The sequence below is a fragment of the Cyanistes caeruleus genome, chromosome 3 (genome assembly GCF_971803275.1).
Source record: "Cyanistes caeruleus chromosome 3, bCyaCae1.hap1.1, whole genome shotgun sequence".
Classification (NCBI taxonomy): Eukaryota; Metazoa; Chordata; class Aves; order Passeriformes; family Paridae; genus Cyanistes; species Cyanistes caeruleus.
In genome coordinates this window covers 112,347,542-112,369,908 of record NC_141703.1, presented here as the reverse complement: position 1 = coordinate 112,369,908, position 22,367 = coordinate 112,347,542, and the positions used below count along the sequence as shown (strand labels likewise).

Below are 22,367 nucleotides of genomic sequence, written 5' to 3'. Positions count from 1 at the left end.
AAAAAAAGCTGGTATCATCTCCTGAAGAGAAAGTAACATTTTAAATTAAAAGGTAATATTAGTACAAGATCAGGTCCATGAATAAATTTACTCTGGGAACTGAAATTTTCTGTACTTCTGAGTTTCTAGATTTGTTTTGGTTTTTTTAGCTAGTGGAGCAAGAAGCCTATTTTAAGATAAAGATTGGTGGTTTCATTTCCTTGACAGGACAAAAACAACCCTTGAGTCAAAACCTCATCTTTGTATCTGTGAATATTAATCTCTGGATTAATTACACTGCCTTTCTTAACATCATCTTTTTCCTTCATTGACCTAGACAGTCACCTCCTTCAGAATTTGAGTGTTCAGGGCCTTAATAATCCAACACAGACATTTGATGCGAGTTAGAATCTGTTCAGCTCTTTCTTCTGCTTTTGGTCAGAATGTCTTTGAGTTTCGTGGAGTAGAGAAAATTATTAATCCAATCGGTGGCCTGAAATTTTTCCTCAATTGTTAATTTTGCAGAGCCTTGTTTCTGTTAGAGCACTGCCTCCAGCCCTGGGGTCCCAGCACAGGAAGGATGAGGAACTGCTGCTGGAGAGAGCTCAGAGGAGGCACCAGGATGATCAGAGAGATGGAGCAGCTCTGCTGTGAGGAAAGGCTGAAAGAATTGGGATTGTTCAGCCTGGAAAAGAAAAGGCTTCAGGATGATCTAATTGCAGCCTTCCAATATCCAAAGGGAGCCTGCAAGGAAGATGGAAGCTCATTGCAAGGGGCTGGAGAGACAGAACAGTGAGGAATGGCTTCAAATGGATAGAGAGTAGGTTCATTGAATATTAGGAAGAAATTCTTTCACTGAGTGAGGGTGGGCAGGCCCTGGCACAGGGTGTCCAGAGCAGCTGTGGCTGCCCCTGGATCCCTGGCAGTGCCCAAGGCCAGGCTGGACAGGGCTTGGAGCAACCTGGGACAGTGGGAGGTGTCCCTGCCATGGCAGGGGTGGCACTGGATGAGCTTCCAGCCCAAACTATGCTATGATTTTGTGACTGAACAGGCGTCCTTGCCCATGGCAGGGGTGGAATGAGGTGAGCTTTAATGTCCATTTCAACCCAAACCAATCTGTGTTTCTGCGACTCTGAAGTTCAGATGCTTGGCACATTAGGATGCTGTCAAGTGTTGCTGGCTAAGAACCACAGAAGTATAGTAATTTTATTATTAGAAAACGGAGCTTTATTGGCTAGCAATAGAAGGGTTTTCCCCCGTGTGTTTCAGAAGCTCCCTCAGCACCTCTTTCCTTCGGGTTTGTGCTGACTCCCTGTGGTCGTTCCCGTGAGGGAAACACAATCGGCACGGCCGACACCGCAAGCCGCAGCAGCAGCAGCAGCAGCAGCGCTCTGCCTCTCCCCCTCAGGGGCACCGCCGGCGGGCAGCGCCGCCACACCGACGCTGTTTCCCGTCCGATCCGGGCGACCAGACCGCACCGAACCGGTGGAACTTCGGGGCGAGCACATCCGAACGGCACGGAGCGATGCTGAGGGACGTCCCTGCCCTCGTCCCTCCCCTTCCCCCGGATGCGGGCCGGGAGGGCCGGGATGGCGCTGCCCACCCCGCGCTACGAGCACCTGGGCCCGCGGGGGCCCTTTCGGGACGTGTACGAGCCGGCCGAGGACACCTTCCTGCTGCTCGATGCGCTGGAGCGGGACGCGGGCAGCCTGCGGGAGGCTCGGTACGGCAGGGCGGGGTGAGCTGAGGGGGGATTGCGGGCACAGTTAAATGAATCTCTAATTTTTAATCTTTGATCTCTAATTAAAGGCATTAGAGAACGTCCAAAGGGGCTGCGGAGATGGGGAAGGGCCTGCAGGGGAAGCCGTGCCGGGAGGGGCTGAGGGCGCTTGGCTTCTTCAGCCTGGAGAAGAGGAAACCTCATCGCTGTCTGCAGCTTTCTGATGAGAGGCAGCGGAGGGGCCAGCGCTGGTCCTGTTCTCTGTGACCTGAGGGAACGGCCTGAGGCTGTGCCGGGAAGGGTTAGGGTGGATATCAGGAAAAGATCCTTCTCCCGGAGGCTGGTGGGGCAATGGGAAAGGCTCCCCAGGGAATGGTCGCAGCACCAGCCTGAGAGAGCTCAGGCTTTGGACAGCGCTGCCAGGGATGCGCAGGGTGGGGTTGTGCAGGGCCAGGGGTTGAACTGGATGATGATCCTTCTGAATCCCTTCCAGCTCAGGTTGTTTTGTGATTCTGTACTTCAACGTGTTTGGTCTATGAAACTGTCTTGACCAATTCTGTGTCTGTTATAAACAAAAGTCATCCAGAGTGTTCTCTTTTTAGAGTTGAGATCTGCCTTGAAATAGGATCAGGATCTGGTGTGGTTTCAACATTTCTGGCTTCTTCCATCCTTGGACCCAGTGCACTGTACATGTAAGTATAACAGCACCTAAACTGTTGCATACAATAATAAAGGATGCTTAGCCCAGGATGCTTAGCCTTCTCATATGTATTTTCACATTTTTAAAACTATTCTTTTCTTGATTCTATAGATACATAAATCAAAGCAAAGAGAGCCTGTGAAGCATTTCTGAGCTTATGGTGCAGCCTGAATTATTTACTTCAGGTTCTGTACCAAATGGAGTAGTGTTGTGACTAGAAATCCATTTTCCCATTTCTCAGTCAAATTGCTAAGCCTACACTTGTGTTGGCTGGGTTAAATCCTTGTGGGTCCTTTTTAACTCACAATATTCTGTGGTTCTATAAACTAGCTTGTGGTTCATAGGGTTAAACTTCCAGGTACAGTAGCCTATAACTTACACTATGTAATATTTCCCTTTTAGATGCACAGATATAAACCCCATGGCAGCTTACTGCACCCAGGAGACAGCTCTGCTTAACAATGTTCACCTGCAGCCCATCATTACTGACTTGGTGAGAGAGAGGTTTCAATAGTATCTTCTTCATAGTTTGTATCATTTCTTAATGCTTACTGGAGATCATGGAGTCACACAATAGTTAGGGTTGGAAGGGACCTCTGGACATCACTCCCTGCCAAAAAACCCCCAACCAACTACTAAATTCATAAAATTCATACTAAATACTAAATAAAATAATACTAAATACTAAAATTCAAAATTAGGCTCTAAAAATTCACTGTATTAATTGAAAAAAATACTGTAGATATAGTTTGGAAAGTGCTGGACAAGGAATTCTATAGTGGCCTGACATTATCATAGCCCTTTGTCTAAAGTTATGTAATTTTTGGTTTTCAGCCTTTTATGATTTAATTAGAATTTAATTGTGTCTGTTGTTACCTTTAGTTTCTTACAAAATCTGATGAGGAGAAAAGATATTTTTTCTCATCTCTTTAACCCTTTTATACATTTATAAAAGATGATGCAGGTAGGCCACAATAAATGGGATTTAAAATGGCTGAACAACTGCACCATGTGACTGTATTTTTACAAAACATTTGCATTCTTCATGGTCCCAAAAAGAAACCCCACACAATCATCAACTTCACCTACAGGTCAAAGGATTATCCCCAAGATTAAATGGGAAGGTTGATCTACTGCTGTTTAACCCACCATATGTGGTAACACCTTCTGAAGAGGTAGGAAAATTTTGAAATACAGAGTAAAAACAGTACTGCTACTGTCTGTTGTTGTGACAGTTCTGTCATTCTGTATTATGAAAATCTTTGTTTTTCTTCTTCATAGGTGAAAAGCCATGGAATAGAGGCATCCTGGGCTGGGGGCAAACAGGGCAGAGAAGTAATGGATAGAGTTTTCCCATTAGTACCAGACCTGCTTTCACCAGGAGGATTATTCTACTTGGTCACAATTAAAGAAAATAATCCAGGTGATCACTGTCCTTGGACATTCCAGTGTGCCAAACCAGGTTGAACATGGTATAAATCAAAATGTTGATCACAGCTAGACCAAAAATGCAGGCAAATTTATCAAAGCTAAGAACTCCCCAAGCTAGTTTGGAAAGTGAAGGTGTGTGGGACCCTAGCAGCTCTGCAGGATTTCAGTTCCAAGTCTGAAAGTGGATTAATAAAATCTGAATTAATGATGCCAGGCCAGTTTTTTCTTATGGAAGAGAATGGTGGTATTAACCTAAAAGGCTTAGTGGGAAATATGATGTCTTTAATTTTACAGGTGTAGAGAGAAGATTTGGACTTTTTCCTTCTGATCTAATGCTTAATGGCCACAAATGATCATGTAATGTCAAGATTATTCTTCATACTTGATTTATTAGGCAGCTTTTGTGAAAAGATGCTACAGATCTCACTTTCTCCTACGGTTTAGCTTCATGCAGAATTCTAGCAAAATACCAAACTTCAGTTTGTAAATTATGAGCTTTATTTGTGTTTGGTAGGAGATTGTTTTGCATAAAAATTCCTGTCTGAAAGAGGGCAGAGTTTATAAACTTTGCTTTACAGTTTGGCACCTTATAACTGTCTTCTATAACCAATTTCAACTAATTTGTAAACACTGCACTTTCCATTACAGATGAAATTCTGGAAACAATGAAGAAAAGTGGCTTAAAAGGCACACAGATACTTTCCAGGCAAGCGGGACAAGAGATGCTGACAATCCTCAGATTCAAGAAATCTTGATAACTCCTCTTCACCTGCCAGGTAGTAGGCATGAAGAAAATTGAACACAGAGTTGTGAGTTGGTAACACTGCAGTGAATACAGTCTTCTCTGTTAATGACAGGAACTTACTCATGCAAGCAAAACATCAAGAAAGAAATTAACCCAAAAAATGAACTAGGGAACAAAATATCAATAGGTTTGTAATGATCCAATATCCTCTGACATAACCAATGCCACACACCAGAGCGTCTCACAAGTCATGCACATGTATCACTTTTGTTGTCTTCAGTTGTCCTTGGTCAGAACCAGTATCATTTTACACCATCAACATTCACAACAAACTGCAAGTTTTCAAGCAGCATGACTAAGATATCCTTCTTTTGGCTTAAAAAGTTCTTTCCTCTCCCAGGATCAGCGTTTATCAGCATGGATCACTTTGGCCATGATTAAGGACCGGAGTCTTCCATGTCCCTCTGACCTCCAGAGAAGAAGAAAGAGCCTTGTTAAAATACACAGATGCTCAGAGTTCACCACTGAAGCATTTGGAGGACGTTTGGATCAGTGCACAGATGGAAATACAGTGGCACTTTATACAATGCAAAATGTGAAGGCGCAGTTAGGAGTTGTTTCACTTGTTCCCACATACCTATCAAATATTTTGCTGCTCTACAACTCAGGGTACTGAACTTCTCATCTCTTCCTACATATGAAGATGTTCCAGCAGCAGATAGAGAGGATTCTTCAATCCCTGAAATGAGCACAACAGTTCTGCAGCTCATTTAATTAAATTATTTTATTAATTAAATTAATTTAATTAAACACCTTCCCTGAGCTTCAGAGAAGGCTTCTCAAGGAATGATGGAAGATTCTATATTAGTAATTGTAGTTGTTTATATTTCCATTGGGTTATTTTTTGAGGAATGCAATTTTGCAAATAGAAATTGAATTTTAGTCATTTTCCCTTTTTTCCCCCATTTTAAAGAAACACTAATGTAGTTTTTCTGGTGTAGACTGGAGGGTTTTCTGGGGCTCTCATTGTTTTTTCTGTGGATAGGTTTGCAACATACAAAGCTTAAATAAGTTGGCTTCAACTCTCAGCTTACTTTTGACCAAAATAAAAACCAAACAAGTTCAGAAGGGGTAAGAAGGAAGTGCATTTAAAAAAAGAATATTTCCATCATGGTTCTGTAGAGACTGACTTGCAAGACTTTTGTTTGTGTGATGCTCCTATAAACATTGTATTGATATTTGTAGTAATTTGTGTCATTTTAGCAGTGCTTTATCACAGGACGATACTGGGCACAGTGTAGTCCTTACATCAGTCCAAACTAGCAGAGCCTCTTACTCAAAAACTGGCCATTCAGAGTTGAAAGTGGGATGATAATTAGATGTGGTTAAGCTAAATAATTGCAGATATACTGTGAAATTAGGGATAATTTGACTGCCGACTGGACCTAGAACTTGTAGGATTTCCAGATTTCAAGCTCAGGATTGAATGCTACCAAAACCTTTGGCCATGGTTCAGAAGTACTTTATCCTCAGGTGCTGGAGTTACTGGATTAAGTAACCTAGCTGGTTACTGAATATTTCTCAGTTATTATCATTATCATCCTCTTCAATTAAATTAGGAGGCTCTGCTGTGGTAATAAAATAAGACCCATTATCTGCAGGGTGCACTGAGCACTGCTTTGGTTTCTGTTCTCCACTTGTAATGCTTAATAGCTACAGACAGGTTTAATTATGAGGCCAGATCTTATTGTAAACTTGATAATTGCTCTGAGCCAGCATTACCTGAAGAATGTACACTAATACCCTTTTTATCAACATGACTGGAGAAACCTTCATTGTCTGGGCATTGGAAAGAGAAGGTGATCCTGAGGGTTTAAAAAACATCTCCCCTTCTCTGGCTCCTGGCTCCCCTCACAGGGCAATGAACGAAGCTGCAGGGTTTTTTTTGGTTTTTTGAAAGATGCTTCTGGAAGTGAGGTTTTGATTTTACAAGAAGCAAGATAGCAGAAAGGAGGGATGCAAAGCAGGATTTTAAACTTGTTCAGTGCTTCTGCATGACTAATTCAACATCAATCAGTTAAGAAGTTTAAAAAGTTCACTATTCACACAACCATCTGCGCTGTAAGGGATGAGTGTTTCTGCTGCTTGTTCTCAGCATCTTCATAAGGACAAGTAATTTGGATTTTGTGTATTCCTTTCTCAGCATGTCTTTAAGATTTATTTTTTCCCCTAAATATTTTTAAGACATTGAAGCACTTAGCTGAACCTTCCCAAAAACTTCTGCCTGTGCAAAATTCCTTCATAAAGTTAGAACCAAATTGAAGGCAAATGGAAATTTTGTATATAGCAATTGTCACCTCTGCTTATGATGGAAATGCTTACCAAATGCTACTAGATGATTACCAAATACTTATTAAATTACCAGGATTTTTTTCCCAGGGTAATGTTTTGGAAAAAAATAATGGAACAACTTTCTTAAATGTTATGTTTGGATTTCTTTCTTCTATCAAAAATTTTGTGTTTGGATGGAGTGTGTGATGATCAGGAGAATCCTACTGATGTTTGTGAAGAACTGAAAAAGCCTGACAAAAATTCCAATCCAGCCTAAATGGAAAATATTTATGGAAGAAAACTCCTTGAGTGTAACTGCACACACAGCAGGGGCTCCACTTGAGCCAAAACACTCCTACCACAAATTGCATTTTTGTGCACTGAAGACACCTGGTGGCTTCATCCAAAGCCAGCTCTGAGAGATAAATTGGTTATTCAGGGAAGGTTTTCTCTTGTTGAGACTTAATTACCATCTTAAGGCATTTTATTTTTATGATATCATTTAGATACAAGTGACATCTAAATGGTAATTTAGATTTTTTAATTTTGTTTTTTTAACCCAGTCCATGGATTTGAGACGCTGCAAGAGACTAGTTTCACTTTAAAAGAATGTTTCAGGGGACAGTAAATGCTAAATAAATATAAAATAAGTGTTTATCAAAGTAAGGAATGAGAGTCCCAGTCCTAAAGTGTATCATTAGGAAGGAGAGATGGCAGAAAAAGATGTTACCAGATGGGCACTGATTTGCACTCTTGGTAGTAGCTTCATAACGTCTTTGCTGAATCCTAGCAGACATCAGGTATTTACAAAACCCCATTCAGTGCAATTGAATTCAAAGAACTAATTCAATTTAAACACCACTAGCACAGTTCTATGTGTTGGATAGGATTATTTTGGAGGAAGAGGTTTCAAAAATATGGGGTGAAATTTGAGCACTGAGGATTGCTATAAACAGAAACTTTCTTTACCTGTTTCAGTCCCGTTTGCCATGCCTGTTGCTACTTTACTGAATGTAAGTGAAAAGAAAACCCCAGCCATAATCTATGCAATGTTCTTTCTGTCCCACCTCTGTTTTTTCTTTAGAACATTTCTTCAAATGTTCTATTTTGAGGCTGCAATTTTCTGTTGTTTGCAGGAAACCACAGAGTGAGACACAGCGTTCTGAGAGTGGGCTCCAGGAAGTCTACTGAAGATTACCTTTTAACACTGTGTGAAGGAGGTTTTAGTGCCTTAAAGGAACAGCAGTGTTGCAGTGTCCCATCAGCTCCTTGCCTGTACCTGGTGATTACAAAGCTCAGGATTTGCTGCTGCACTTGCCAAGGTGGCCCTTGCAGCTTTACTCCTGGTAAAGGAAGGATCAGCTCCTTCATTTTGATTTAAGTCCTTCACAACGTGAGATTCTTTGCATCTCCCCACTTTTCCCTCAGCAATTTCAGTTTCAGGAGATGAGCTGAGCCTTGTTAAACCAAAGCACACATCTTGAGCCAGGTTCTGTATTGTAGGCTGAGCTTGGGTGCTCTCACAAGGGGGCTCAGTCCATTCAGTCCAGAGCTGGTTAAAGCTCCACTTGGGAGTTTGTTGTCTGTAAAACATTTCCCTAAGCGCAATCATGGGTAGCTGTTGGATTTGTCTTGAGGTAATGACAGGTTTCAGAAATAAAGGGAGGGAGAGAGCAATTTAAAGCTAATTATAGAAGAATTAAGGTGAGAAGGTGTCAATTACTGCAGTGAAATTCTGAATTTGAGCTATTTTGTACACTGGAGGACAGATTAAAAAACCACTTGAGGCAAACTAACATACAAACCCCTCCTAAGAATGTCTAAAGTCCCTAAATGCTTTTCTTCCACAATATCTTCAAGTGAGCTGCAGTAGCTCTCTCTATTCCAGCTCTCATCCTGCACTTTCTGCTTCTACTCAAGATGTGCTTTTGGATATGACCACCACCACACAAGCCACAAAATTCCAGACCCCTTGTAAAAAAAGTGGTGGTATGAGAAAAAAACAACAAAAAAACCCAACAAGCCAGAACTTTCACAGACTGTCTCTCCTCCAGCCTATGCAAATAACAAATGTCAAACCTAATTATCAATACCACTGTGGCCTGAAAGTTGTGTGCACTTGATCCTACTGCATCCTAGATATGGACTGAACTGCCTTCATTCAGTTAAAAAGGTAAAATGTCACCATCAGAATTTAGCATGGCCTAATTACTAAACTTTAAATATTTGCTTCACCTGGTTCTGCATCAGCTTCCACACAAATCCTGACTGATACATTGATTTTGCAACTGTGCACATGCTGTTTCATATATTAATTCTCTGCACAAGAAGATTTTACAAAGGGTATGTTTATTTCTATTCTGGTTTTCCATTTCACAACAAGAAGCACTTGATCTTAATGTGCTGTGACCTGGAAATGACTGAAAATGAGAAGATAATTGTTGATAAATTCATCAGTCAAGATGTTGCCTGAATTTGCCATTGATACATCCTGAGATGTCAAGACAGGTCAGAATTCTGGAAATGTGTAAATAATCAAACCCACACTTGATTATAATTTTTGATGGGTTGATGTTATTTGCTCCATTTTCATAAAGCCCCTAAGGGAGAGGATCAAACTGTGACCTTTTTGGTTTCTTCCACATTTCAGAAACCCTTCCTGAATAGATCTGAGGCCTTGGATAGCTGCAAGGTCCTGTACCTACAAAGCGTTTACTGCAGTGTCAAAACGCCCAACAATCATTCCATCTGGTATTCACTTGGAGCAGAAGGCATCAGTAGGGAATTTCTGTCACTATGAAGAAAATCAGGAATTGACAGGAAGCAGAGGTTTTGTATAACCAGTCCTGAAACAGACATCAGTGTTATTGCACAGATCCCCAGCTGCTTCAATATCTGATGTTACCTTAAGCTACAGCAGCACCTCCCTCATTTTTCCTGTCCCCATCCATTCCTCCTGTCTTGTATTACACCACTCTAAGTGAACTACCACATGTTCTTAATCCATGTTCTTGGTTGATAAAATAAGAGATCATGCATAAATTCTATAAAAAAGGAATACCTTTATTTTTTTTTAAAGAGACCGTTTTTTCATTACCAAGTGAAAACTTTACAATGTAAAGTATTTCTCTTCAGTATTGTTTTAATATAAAAACTTAAATCCCTTACTCTGGTCTTATGGTTCCTACAGGAAGTCTTGTGGTACTGCAGGACCCAGGTATCTTCAGCCTCACTCTAGTATCTAATCATAAGTTCATGACTGTTTTTTAAATAAAACCATTTCTGTGGCCACTCACCATGAACAAAACATTCCTACCACCAAAACAAAAATAAAGCATCTTCATTAGACCAAAAGAGACTAAACTCTAACAGCACTATTACAGTGAGAAGCTTTGTTAAAATAAAAATATTTTGAAAGTTAGACACGACTTTAAAATTGTACAAAGACAACGAGCACTCAAATTACACAGAGTAAGTAGCAGTGAGTACAATGTGAATGCAACAACAAGTGGGCCTTGCCTCTCTTTATATGCAAATATAAATAGAGATTATCCTTGTCAAACTTCCAGCTTTTTGCTTTCCATTTTCCTGAAAACCAGCTCATTATGCTGCAAAACCTAACAGGAAACATCTCACTCTTCAGTTCAACAGAATTGCTAAAAGGGGCTCTGGCTAAAACCAGCCTTTATCATGAGAATATCCCATACTTTGCAGGACAAGTTTCTCTCTCAGTTGAAAAACAGATTTCCCTTTCATTATGCTGAATGTTTCACCTTCCCATGGGACCTGCCAAATTACAGTCTTCAAAATTATTAAAATTTTTTAAGCTTGCTCATGTTTATTCAAGAACATGCAAGCTGAAGCTATCATTGTATATCCATGTAAGGAGTCACACAACAGAGAGTGCTCCTGTTTGGATTTTACTCTTTGCACATGTTGATTCAAGAAAAACACTTGGGTTTAATTTTAGCTAATTTGGCTATGTTAGTTTAAGTATTGGTCAAAGAAGAAAATATGTCTTCTTTTATTTTTTTTTCTATTACATTTAGAGTTCAAATATATTCATAAAACCACCTGGCAGAAAGTATCCCTTAGAGCTTGTTCCTACATTTGGATGCAATGTGAAAAGCTGACATTGTTACCATCCTCCCTTTACTTCTGAGAGTTTTCTCCTTTACAGGAAATACATTCCTGCGCAAGAAATTAAACATCCATGGTGACTGTTCAAACAACTCCATCACAGCCTCAAATTTACTTTTATTCCTTAGGTTTAGATAGATGAGGATTTAGTTATTCCTTAGGTTTAGACAGATGAGAAAACTTCTGCTGTAAATCTTCCCTGAGATGAACAGCAATTAAAAGGAAGTTATGCTTTATCCAACTGCAGCCATACTGGCAAAATTTCGTTATGAATTAGAGTGTTTGCAGGACTCTGTTTCATTACAGAATGCAATCACTTATTCATATTTTCTCTAAAATGTCTTGATGATTTGGGTTATGTTCATGATTCTAAACTTACACATTCTTTCTAGATCACCTGGAAGTGCTTTATTTTTCATAGCTTTACTCCATTATTAATGTTTGTTGTCAAGATCAACATCTTGATTTTCAAAAAAGCTCGAAAAGTATTGTGGCTTCATTTTTAAATGAAAATATCCTATTACTAAGGCAGCAGTCCTGCAAAGTGAGTTCATTACACTTACCAGTATTTTTATTTTTATGTAAAACTGTAACTTTTAAAACAACTTGATTTTCTTTTTTTTTTTTTTTTTTTTTTTCAGTTATACAAGAGCCTAATTAATGTTCCCATGAAGCATTTCAAAACGTCTGTCAGTCAGTCAAGGGAAGAATATACAGCATCTAAACTATAAAAAATTGTTATGGGGTGCAGTCTGGAAAATCCCACGTTAGCAAAAACTGAGTGAACTGGCCCAAATTCATACCTTTTGACCATCCCATTTTTCTAGCTGCTTTTGTTTTCTCAATAGCCCATTATTCTCTATTTGCTTCAATTCTAAGATACCACTGCTGAGGTTTCAAAAAAGATTAAAATATAAAGCAAGGATATTGTTTCACTGTAAGAAAACAGCAGCTGTGAGAAAATACTTTCAATTCTTGTCAGGACAGAAAAGGCTATTGGCAGTTTACCTTTCACTTGGCTTCAGAAGATTTATTAAACAGTTCTAGCCCAAGGCAGTTAAGGATTTTAAGCTAAATCCAAGCTTGTGCAATAAAAAATGATATTTAGGAAGGCATATCTTGATCTCTAGGATTAAATTTAAAAGTTGCTACTGTTATTTCTGCCTGAAGTCCTAGACCAGCAGTGGGGTGAGCACCCCTGGACTGATGCACATGGGTAAGAAACCTTCTACTTTTTAGCTTTGTCTATTTATTCCAGCAGTTTCATAGCAGGACATGGAACACAAGTGCATTTCTGCAGGCTAATTGCACAAAAAAAAATAGTTGTTACTAAGTATGTAAATCTCTCTCAGCCCACCAAAGGAGACTGCTCTATATACAGCTAGGGAAATACCTCCAAACCCAAAATAATCTGGTTATTTTGTCTCCTTTCAGCAATTCCTTGGTATTGCTGTAAATAAACTGCTGTGAAACTCTGCTGGGAAAGGAAGCTGGACAAGTGGCTCCACCCTCAGGAGTTAAAGCATCCTTATACCATTGTACCCATGGGGAGAGAGGATTCCTGTGCTCCCAGGAGCTGCTTGGCACCTCTCTGAACCCAAAGCATCCCCAGGAGATCTGGAGCAGGCACAGGTCATTGAATTATAGCACTTTGCACAGTACTCCCTCATTTCATTCAAAACCTTTACAGAACACTTGTGTCAGGTGAAATATTTGGCGTCATCATTTGGAACAGCTTAGTAACAGTTTACTAGATTTTGGAGAGAGTAACATTATTGAAATTCTTCAATATCCCATTTTGGTTTTTGCCAGTCCAATAGATGTGGCCATAGCACAGAGTAAGAAATACAGCCCAGGTCTGTAATTCCAGTATAAGTTCAGAGTGCATGTGCCTTCCTACTTGTGCTTACAAGTACTGAAGAGCCTTTGCAGTAACTGCTTTAAAAACTAATCACTTCCCTTGACTGATGACAAGGCCAGAGGTGTAAAGGACCTCCAGGGAAAGATGGAGCAGCCTCTTCTCCTGTGCACAATGAAAAAACTTCCCCAACTCCTCAATTTAGTGCCTGTGCCATCCCCAAATTAGATTTAGCTTAGTCCTGCTAGTAGGAAAAAGGCATTAATCTTCTCTGCTACAAACTTGGTCCAGCATAAGTTTCACTTGACAGCAGCTGCGCCGCAAACCACACTCAGTTACTGTCTACTCAGCTTCCAAGTATTGGCACTGAAATGGAAGGGGGCATGTGAAACCAAGACAAAGGAACAGTGATTTTAGAAAAGCAGACAGGGTAGAACTCCTAGGCTTATGAGGATAGTGGAGTTCAGAGGTCAGTACAAGAGACTGGCTGGTTAAGCTGGATAACAAATACATCCACAATTGCACCAAACAGCGTAAGAGAGAGTTCTAGAAGAAAAATGTTTCCTGTTTCAAAACGTAAACCAAGCTTGAATAGAAAGTTGCAACAGTCCTCCCCCAACAGTGATATTTCAACTAATGATCCTAGAGCTTCTTGCATTTCAAAGGTGCAGCACCTCTTCTTGGTCACTCAGGGACAGGATACTGGACAAAGCAATCCACTGCCATGAGCAGCAATCCCTGCCACACGGTCTTCTTAGTTGCACTGTGAAGTGGGGTGCTCCATTCATTCAAGTGCCTTTTTCTCAGCCTCAGTTACAGCTGGACTGAACAGAGATCAGGTGTGTGCCAGGGATGCTCCCTACATTCCTCGTGAGCTCTACATCAATGTAGCTCTGAAGTTCACAGCAGGGTTAGCAACAATCTGTGGCACACCACTAAGTTCAGAAGTAGATTGTCATTTCTACAAGAATACAAAATAGCTTGTAAAATCAATATGTAACACTGTATATATGCATGAATATAAAAATAAACCACACCATCAATATGTAAAACTTCACACCAAGGATGAAAACAATTCTCTTCTCAACGGTCTTCAGTGTTGATGAGCTGGTTCTCATTGTCATAGCCATCAGGCAGATATGCTTTCCTTAGCTGCTCCGACTTGGGTATGGAGCTGCCGTTCTTAACGTAGCGGGACAGGAAGGCTCGCACAGAGGGGTGATCAGCCTTCTCCAGTGGGATATTGGCTTCCAGGCACATTTTCACGAAGTCCTGGATCACACTGCTTTTCTCTGTCTGGGCAGTGCTGTTGCATTGCAGGGAGGCAGTCAGAGTCCTTTGTTTCTTCCTGACGTTCTGCTCCTCAAACTCCGCCTTCCTCTTGGTGTGCGTTTTGGACTTGAGGTGGTCGTTGATGGCGGACTTGCGGACGTGGTTGAGCACCACGTTGCAGGAGGTGCAGAAGAGCTTCCCCCCGTCCTCGTGCAGCTCGCTGCCGAACTCGGTCACGCGGTCCTGGGGGGTCACGTACAGAGCGGTCTTGGAGCGGTTCCGCGATGGCGCCGATTTCACCCCGAACCGTTCCATTGCTGCCTCTGGCCGGGCAAAGCTGGCAAACAAAACAAGTGTAAATTCAGTATCCAGCCTGGCACCTGATGACACCTAAAATATCATGACTTACAGGTAAGACACATTTGTGACACTGTTACTGAAAGGCTTTTCATCTGGAAGTCCAAAGAAATTGGGAGAATGAGGATCCTTGCGGGTCAGAGTAAAATGCTTTTTAGTTTCTCAACAGAACCCTCAAAACCCAATCTGTAATCACTAAGTCAAACAAAAACACTTTTTGCTTTTCTTGAAGGCCTTTTTTCATCCTTTACACTTTAGGACAAAAGGTACTTCCTTCTTAACATTTTTTAAACATACTTTACAGTTTTTTAATTATGTTGAGTCAGTATTTTTCTGTGTATTTTGTCCATAGCAAGCAAGAAAACCATTTTTGTCACTTTAAAAAGCCAGTAACCCCCAACAAGAAAAAAAAACAAAACAACAATAAACCCAAACCAAAACCAAACTGAAGCTTTGCCAGCACTTATTTGGAAACAGCCCTGGTTTTTAAACCACAGCTATTAGATTGACCCTGAACTTGGAGCTTAGAGCAAATAATTTTGTCACTGCAATTACAACTGAAGCAGCCTAATAGAACATAGAATTGCATGTTTACAATGCAAAATAAGAAACTGTATTTTCAAAGAGGTTTAACATCACTCTAAACTAGACCATGTCACCAAAGCAGGCAAATAACCCAGTTAAGTGCTCTGAAATCAAACAAGGCCTGTGTCCTTTTGTTGTTGAGGAATGGAGTAGCTAATGCAAATCTCATCTAAAGATAATTTAACTCCTTTTTTAAAGTAAAGGTGAAGTCAAGTAATAGCTCTGTTAAGGTTTAAGGTTTTCTGAGCAAAATTAATGGTCAACACATGAACTACTAATTTCCTTAAAAAAACAAAAAAAACCCCCAAAAAACGAAACAAAAAACTCCAGACAGCAACAATATTTCTTTTAAGTATCCAGATACCTCGGTGTGGGGGGGAAGGATGTACTTCTCTATAATTTTTTTCTTTTGTTATCCAGTTTGCTCTTGCAATGCTTAAAAAAAAAGGCTGAATACAGTTTCTGCTGTCCAGAATGGTTTTTCCCCACCCTGGAACTAAAGGAATAGAGAATTCTGTCTTCAACATTGTCTTTTTTTCTTAAGACATTGCTACATGAAAAGATTACAAGCTTCTGCAAAAAAAGGAAACAAAGATTTTTGTATTAGCTGTTTCCTAGTGATTTTTTTTTTTGCTCTCACTGCGACTTTGCAGAACCATAAGTCTTAGACCGATACAAAGATAAACAATCTTTATCCAGCATCAATGTAACCCTTTTCATTCTTTTGGTTGCTTTACACATGAGTTTCCTAAGCAACCATTTCCTGAAATCAAGCAGAAAACAAGTCCTAACCCAATACAAACTTGTTGCTTTGGCTTCTGAAAGGCCAAAAAAAAATTTCCCCCCACCAAATCAGGTGTTTGCAATCCTACTGCAACAAAATCTCTCGGGCTTCTGAGAGCAGCAGAACACAGGATTTTTTGTAGGCCTGGTTTGTTTTTTTGGGGGGGTGGGGTATCAAGTTTTGGCGTGGTTTCCTTGCCGAAGACTGCTGCCTCCCCACGCAGGGGTGCCCGGCGCACAAGGATCCGCTCCCCGGGACACTCCGGCCGAGGCGGCGGCCGCTGTCACCGCACCCGGACCCGCTGCCAGCCCCGGAGCCGCCGGGTGAGGAGCACAACGAGTCTGGATCTCCAGTCACCGGGGACCGGGACCACAACTCGATGCGTTCCTTGCCCGGGTTTGTTCCGCGGGCTGCCGGCGCCGTGTGCCCCGCGCGGGTTAAACGCGCGGAGCCCGGCCGGGCACACCCCAGGCCCCGCGGCTGCGGCCCTTCCTCGCAGCGCGGGTGTTTCCCCGGGAGGCCCTGCAGCCTCCTCCCCACGCGCGAATCCGCGTGGGCCCCGTGCCGGGAACCATTACCCGCAGCGGTCGCGCCGCCCGCCCGCGCCCGGGGCCGCCCCGGGGCTCCGCCGCTACCGCCGCCGCTCCGCGCTGGGCCCCGCCGGGCCGGGCCGGACGCGCCGCTCCGCCGCAGCCGCACGGCCCCGCCCACCGCCGGAAGTCACTCGCTGATTGGTTCACCGCGGAGATGGGCGAAGCTCGCCCCCAATTAAGAATGGGGGGCGAGCGTGAGCGCTCTGATAGAGGCGTGCGCCGGCCAATCAGAGCGTGGGCGGCGGCGAGCAGCGGACGGGGGATCGGGCAGGGAGCTGAGGAGGGGGGCGTGACAGACGGGGCCAGCAGCCAATAGAAAGGCAGGTCTGAAGTAACGACGAGACTTTTCCACCAATCGAGTCGCGCTCCAGCGAAGGGGCGGAGCCAAAGGTGAGGGGCGCATTGATGGGCAGGACGGGAGGGCCAATGGGAGCGCGGCGCGGCGGGGGCGTGGCCGGACGCTTGGCTGCGCGGCGGGGGCGGCTCTTCCGGCGCGGCGGGGCGGGGCGGGGGCGCTCGGTACGCGCGGGGCGGCGGGGCCGCCATGGCGGAAGACGAGAGCGACCAAGAGTCGGAGCGGCTCAGCGAGGAGCTGGAGGCGCTGGCGGCGCCAGGGCTCCCGGCCGGGCTGCCCGCTCTGCTCCGCAGCCAGTACTACTGCCGCCGCTTCTGCCAGGTGAGCGCTGCGGCGCGGGGGGCAGCGACGGGGGCAGCGGCGGAGGGAGCCGGGCCGGGCCGGGCCCGCCGCGCTCCCGGGCCGTGAGGAGCGGCGTACAGGGCGCGGCCCAGGGGAGCGGGGGCCGGGCCGAGCGGGCAGGGAGGCTCCTGGGGGGAAGGGATAGGAAGGGAAGGCGGCTCCCGGAGCGGGAGAGGGCAGGGAGAGCTGGGGGCGGCTGCGGGGACACGTGTGGTGCTGCCGGTGCTGCGGGCAGAACGATTCCGGGTGGCCTCGCCTTCGTGGCGGAGGGAGGTAGAGAGGCAGGTAGGGCCTCGGGAACAGTTCTCGTCTCGCTGACCGAATTAGACCAGGGTGTTTTATGATTTTTAGGGTTTTGTCCTTTGGAGACCAGCGTTTTCTTGAAGCGGGCCCGGTATTCTTGTGCTCCTCGCAAGCCCTTTAGGTGTGCCTTGGAAAGTAACAAGCACCAACAGGTTGCTTTTCCTGGTTGCTTTCATCAGCAGGTGTGGTGGAACATTAGTTACCTTTGGTGTTTTCTTGCTTGAATGCAAGCCACTTGCTTGCTTCCCCAAAAAACACAGCCTAGAGGTCATTTTATATAGAATGGCTTCATTTTATCAACTTTTTGACTTGCCGTATCACTACAGTTGTCTTCTGCCATCTAAAGAAATGTGATGTCCTGTTGTCACTTTGTTCTTTCATTCACTTTGTGCTATCATTCAGTGAAACGTCCTGTTTGGAATATTATTTACTGTTATACGTGCTTACAATAATCTCGGGGTGCATTCTGCTCTCTGAACCCATAAGTTGCTTTTTGGGGCTGTCGATCCATCCCTTTTTTTTTTCTGGTTCACGATCTCTCAAAAATTGTGGAGCCAGTAAAAGGAGAAGCTAATGTTTTTGGAAGTCTGGCATGTTCGACAACTGTAAGCAATGAAAACCATGTTTGATTATGTTGTCTAGTTGGAAAGACATTAACTTTTGCTCAGGCCTGAGAGTTTTATCTTAAATTTTTCTCTCTGTGTTTACTATATGTTGAATTTATTGTGTTTGGGAGGTGCATACAAGATAATAAGTACATGTACTAATGTCAATCCCAGGGAAATGTATTAATTATTAGGAAACAGAAGAGGACAAGATCTGGGGTAGAATTTTCATGTGAAATAGTTGTATCACAAGTATTTTATGTGCTATATATCTAGTGTTGACCTCTCCTGCAGTTCTGGTTTTTTTTGTCTAGGGAGGTTGCCAAACACTTTCCCCTACTTTGAGTTGATGAACTCTCCAGAAAAGCAGCCAATGTTCTGAGTATGTAAAGGGCTCTGCTCCTTTTCTCTTAAACTTTCTTTTTAACAATGCACAGTTGAAATAATTCTGATGAGAGTGAGTAAATATATTAACAGTTTGTCCTCAGGGTTTATATTTTTTTTTGCTTGTTTTGTGTAAGTTTGGCCTGGTGTGAAAAGCAGTCATGTGCTCACTCAAGGTAATCAGTGTTTTGTTGAAGCCTGTTTTTTAGTAATGGGTTTTTCTACTGATTTAACTATGCAAACACAAGATCCTAAGGGGTGTGCTGGTGTGAAAAGCCTGTAGCTGTGTGACATTTATGGTTTGACAACAAATGAAGTTGAATGTGCTCCATATAAGCCCATTTTCCCTCATGGGATTGACACTGTGTAATTATACATGTAATATGTATTTTTGCTTTTCTATCCAGATCTTCTGAAGGAGATATTTGCCTCCTGTCCCCCTCACTCCACTTCTCACTGATAACACAGTTTTGCTTGTCTTCATACTCCTTTGGCCTTTCTCAACGTCCTAGTTTGCCTCCTGTGCTCTCGGTTTTGTGTCTGAAATGTAATAGCAGTTTAGAAATAGTTGTTTAGTCATAGTGCAGTGAGACTGGACTCCCCAAAAGAAACATTGTTATTTTCAGAATAACAACCTATCAAAACATGTGGCTGTGCTTCAGAGACGGTACTGAAGCTCGCTCCCATCTGAAAATAGTATTGTTTAAATTGCTTGTAGTTAAGCTGTTGAAGTCTATGAGCATCTCTCAGTAAGAACTACAGGAGAAATGAAGCAAGGTGTAAATAAAGCTTTTTTCAGTCTGTAGATCTGTACACAGAAAATCCTCCTGATCTTTCAGAGTGGCTTAGAGCTTGAAATGCATTGGTGTGCACATCTTTTATCCTTGAATGATGTTAGAAAGGTAAAAAAACCTGCTGTAAACAGGCAGACCTACTTCTCTTGAGGCCTGGAGTATTGTGGCTCAACTTTACTTTTGGATCAATTAAGTACCAGTTAAAAAAGATGTCAGGATTATGAGAGCATTTTCCATAAATTTGTGGTTAATCACAATTTAGTGGTACAAGATGCAGTTAGAATGTGGCATCTTGAAGCCCATTTGTAGTTTTGGAATCTATGTCTTGTAGGTGTTCCTGGTCATAGTCATTACAGCCTGAACCTTTCAAGGCAAAATGGAATAAAATGATTTCTTGGAATGTTCTTTGAGATTGATGACATGAGCAAAGCAAAAATCAAGCTTTCTGTGGCTGGAAGAGAAAAAAGACAGTTGGAAGATGAGTCAAGTACCCAGCTTATGCATGTCACCAGCTGTTTCTATGCTACTTTCTACAGTTTGCTGATGTGGCTTTTCTTCTTATTTGTGGAGTTCCAAACCCACTTGGATGTTGGAAAAAGCAAATCTGCTGTTCCCAGCTTTGGCAGGCAAAAGAACAACGCATCTGTAACTACTTTGTAAGTTAAAGACATTTGAAAGGTGGTACCTAGAAGAAGCTGCCTCAGCCTAAACATTTGGAAGAGTTTCAGCTTGTGTTTGTATGCAGAACTGGAAATTCTTTCCTGAGGTTTCTCAGGAACCATAGCCATGGAGAGGTTCCTGTGAAACTGAAATACAAATGGTGAAGGGCAGTGAAAACAGCATAGATGGTGACTTTTTTGGTGCAAAGGTTAAGGGGAATGCTTTTGCAATTAGAAGAATGAATTTCCAATTTTACTTGGTTTAAAAACAAACTTTAATGGCAAGCTGGAAAATGGATGTAGCTTCCTTCATTGCCCTGGAAGTGGGTACAGTTTTATTAACTAGAAAAAGAAATTAATTTCTTTTTCAGGATATTTTCTCATAACTTTAAATACTATCAAAATAATACAAGTTGCTTCCAGCATTTCTGTAGTTGTCCTCAGGGCTGCATAACTGTACTAGATGTTATTTTATGTTGTTGGTACTGACTGGAATAGACACCAGGTTAAGTTCATCTCAAGTAACAAGGTGATGCTGTGAGGCATAAACACTCCTTGATCTGTTCTTCCTGTGGCATCAGTTTACAGCCTTCCAGGATGATCCTACCCCTGAAAGAAAGATTACCTCCTTTGCTTACATTAATTGGTGGAAAAACAATTCTTGGGCTTATAAAAGAGTTAAGTTGTAAAATATAGTAACACACCAGAGAAGACAGTATTTCCGGGATTTATTTTATGCAGGGAGGGATCTGTGACTCAACTGTTGTTTGTCTTGCTTTGTGGTGATGGAAGTAAAAAAATATACAACTTTAGATGTTTGTTCTTCTTACTTTGGGGTTAATATCATTACACACTTTTTGTGCCCAAATTTGAAAGTATTTGCTTTTTAGTCTCTTACTCTGGATTTCAAATCAATAGTGGTTAAGTTGTTTTTATATTAAAAAAACAAAACCAGAACAATCCCCAAACCTTTAGGTTATACCAGACTTATATTTTATCAAATTTTGTGCCTTTGGGATCCATATTTGATCTACAAACACTATTTTTAGGCTCAGTTACATGCGAGTACTAGTAGTGAAAAGTGATTTCTTCAACATCCTTGAAGCTTATTTCTCTGAAAAGGCAGAATCTGTAATTTTTCACCACCTATTTGCTCGTGTAATAATTTGTGGTGTTGATGTTTGGGGGGGTTTTGTACTTTCCTGAACAAATATGCTTTATCCTTGTTAATGGCTCAAATTTTAAGAGCACCACTGTAAGTTGTATTTGACTTTTTCATGTTTTTGAGTGTTGATACTGCTTGTTACATGAAAGCTTGCAAAGGGCCAATCATACATTCCAGTAACTAAATTTCAAAGAGTACCATATCTACTTGAAATGATTTAACTTTAAAAACCTGTCATGGTATTTTTTACATGTGGGACTGGAGGAAACCAGCGTGTTCAGTTTATTTTTGGCAGTTTAGTGTTGTGCTGCTTGATATTCAAGTGAATTCATGTTTAAAAGGAAATCCTTATGAAACAGATGTGGCAAAATCATGTGGTGTTTACTGCCAAGTTGGGTGCCAAGGTGAACTTCCAGTTGTAGTGAGGATTTACCTCTCTGCAGAAGGGTGTGCTTGGGCTGGGTTAGGAGGTGTCAGACCTTCCTCTGACACTTGATGGGAAAACTGATAAGGGTCTGTCATGCAAAACTGGGCTGTTGTGGGTGAAGTGAGCTTGGCTTCTCAGTCAATTCATGAGAATTCACAATAGCAGTTGAATTGCAACCTCTTTATCTGAAGATTGACTCCTCCAGGCTTCCAGTCTTCAGTGCTTTTGTCATTAGCGGCATAAAATCTTTTCTAATTCACATATTCGGGTGGTTCTCATCAGCTTTTGTGCCTGCTGTCCTCTTAGCTTTACCCTGGGAAATGATCTCTCTGTTTTACAAGTGGTATTAGGAAGTTGGTATTTTCCAAAAGAAACATTTGTGCAATACATTGGAGACTTTTCTTATCTTTGTAATATCTTTTTACCTTTCTGAAACTTTCCTCTTTGACACTTACAAACATCTTGGTATTCCTGCTTCTCTAGGCTTTAATGCCTTTTCATTGCATATAGCTTTCGTATGAAAATAAGTTCATGATTTTTCCCTAGAAAATGTATTAGGATTCTAAATTAGAAAGTAGTTGCAGGTTTTTATACCTAAAGGAAGGATCTCCATTAAGTGATGTTTCTGTCTGTTTGATAGTTTTGCTACATGGGTTTTTCAGGTTAGAGAAGGCACTCTTAGTGCAGGAGGTAATGCAAAAATCCAGGTTACATCCTTTTGTTTACATGAGGAAAAAAAGTAATTGTACTTCTTCACTGGTACACCTAATAAATTGTATTTTACTGGTTACCAGTGATGTGGATGTGAACATTTGTGTGTTCATAAGATTGGCAGTTC

General features: G+C 42.0%; 3 protein-coding genes across 3 annotated transcripts in view; 2 read left to right on the top strand and 1 right to left on the bottom strand.

Annotated features, from left to right (window-relative positions):
- The first annotated feature begins 1,251 nt into the window (after nt 1-1,251).
- On the top strand, nt 1,252-7,055 carry HEMK2 (HemK methyltransferase 2, ETF1 glutamine and histone H4 lysine). Its single transcript, XM_023945369.2, is given in 7 exon segments — nt 1,252-1,702; nt 2,302-2,391; nt 2,802-2,892; nt 3,491-3,574; nt 3,681-3,822; nt 4,479-4,577; nt 4,580-7,055. Coding segments are annotated over 7 exon segments (711 nt in total). The 5' UTR covers nt 1,252-1,547; the 3' UTR covers nt 4,630-7,055.
- Nucleotides 7,056-11,614: 4,559 nt separating this feature from the next.
- Nucleotides 11,615-16,572, bottom strand: CGGBP1 (CGG triplet repeat binding protein 1). The gene is made up of 2 exons (XM_086883599.1): nt 16,481-16,572; nt 11,615-14,513 (listed from the first exon to the last, which is right to left on the bottom strand). The coding sequence occupies exon 2, from the start codon at nt 14,489-14,491 to the stop codon at nt 13,988-13,990; it is 504 nt and encodes a 167-aa protein (XP_086739725.1). The 5' UTR covers nt 14,492-14,513; nt 16,481-16,572; the 3' UTR covers nt 11,615-13,987.
- Nucleotides 16,573-16,976: 404 nt separating this feature from the next.
- ZNF654 (zinc finger protein 654) overlaps nt 16,977-22,367 on the top strand; it is a 30,463-nt gene continuing 25,072 nt past the window's right edge. The window contains exon 1 of the mRNA XM_086883597.1: nt 16,977-17,171. Coding sequence (XP_086739723.1) covers nt 17,040-17,171 — 132 coding nt within the window. The 5' untranslated portion in view covers nt 16,977-17,039. The remainder of the gene's footprint in view (nt 17,172-22,367) is intronic.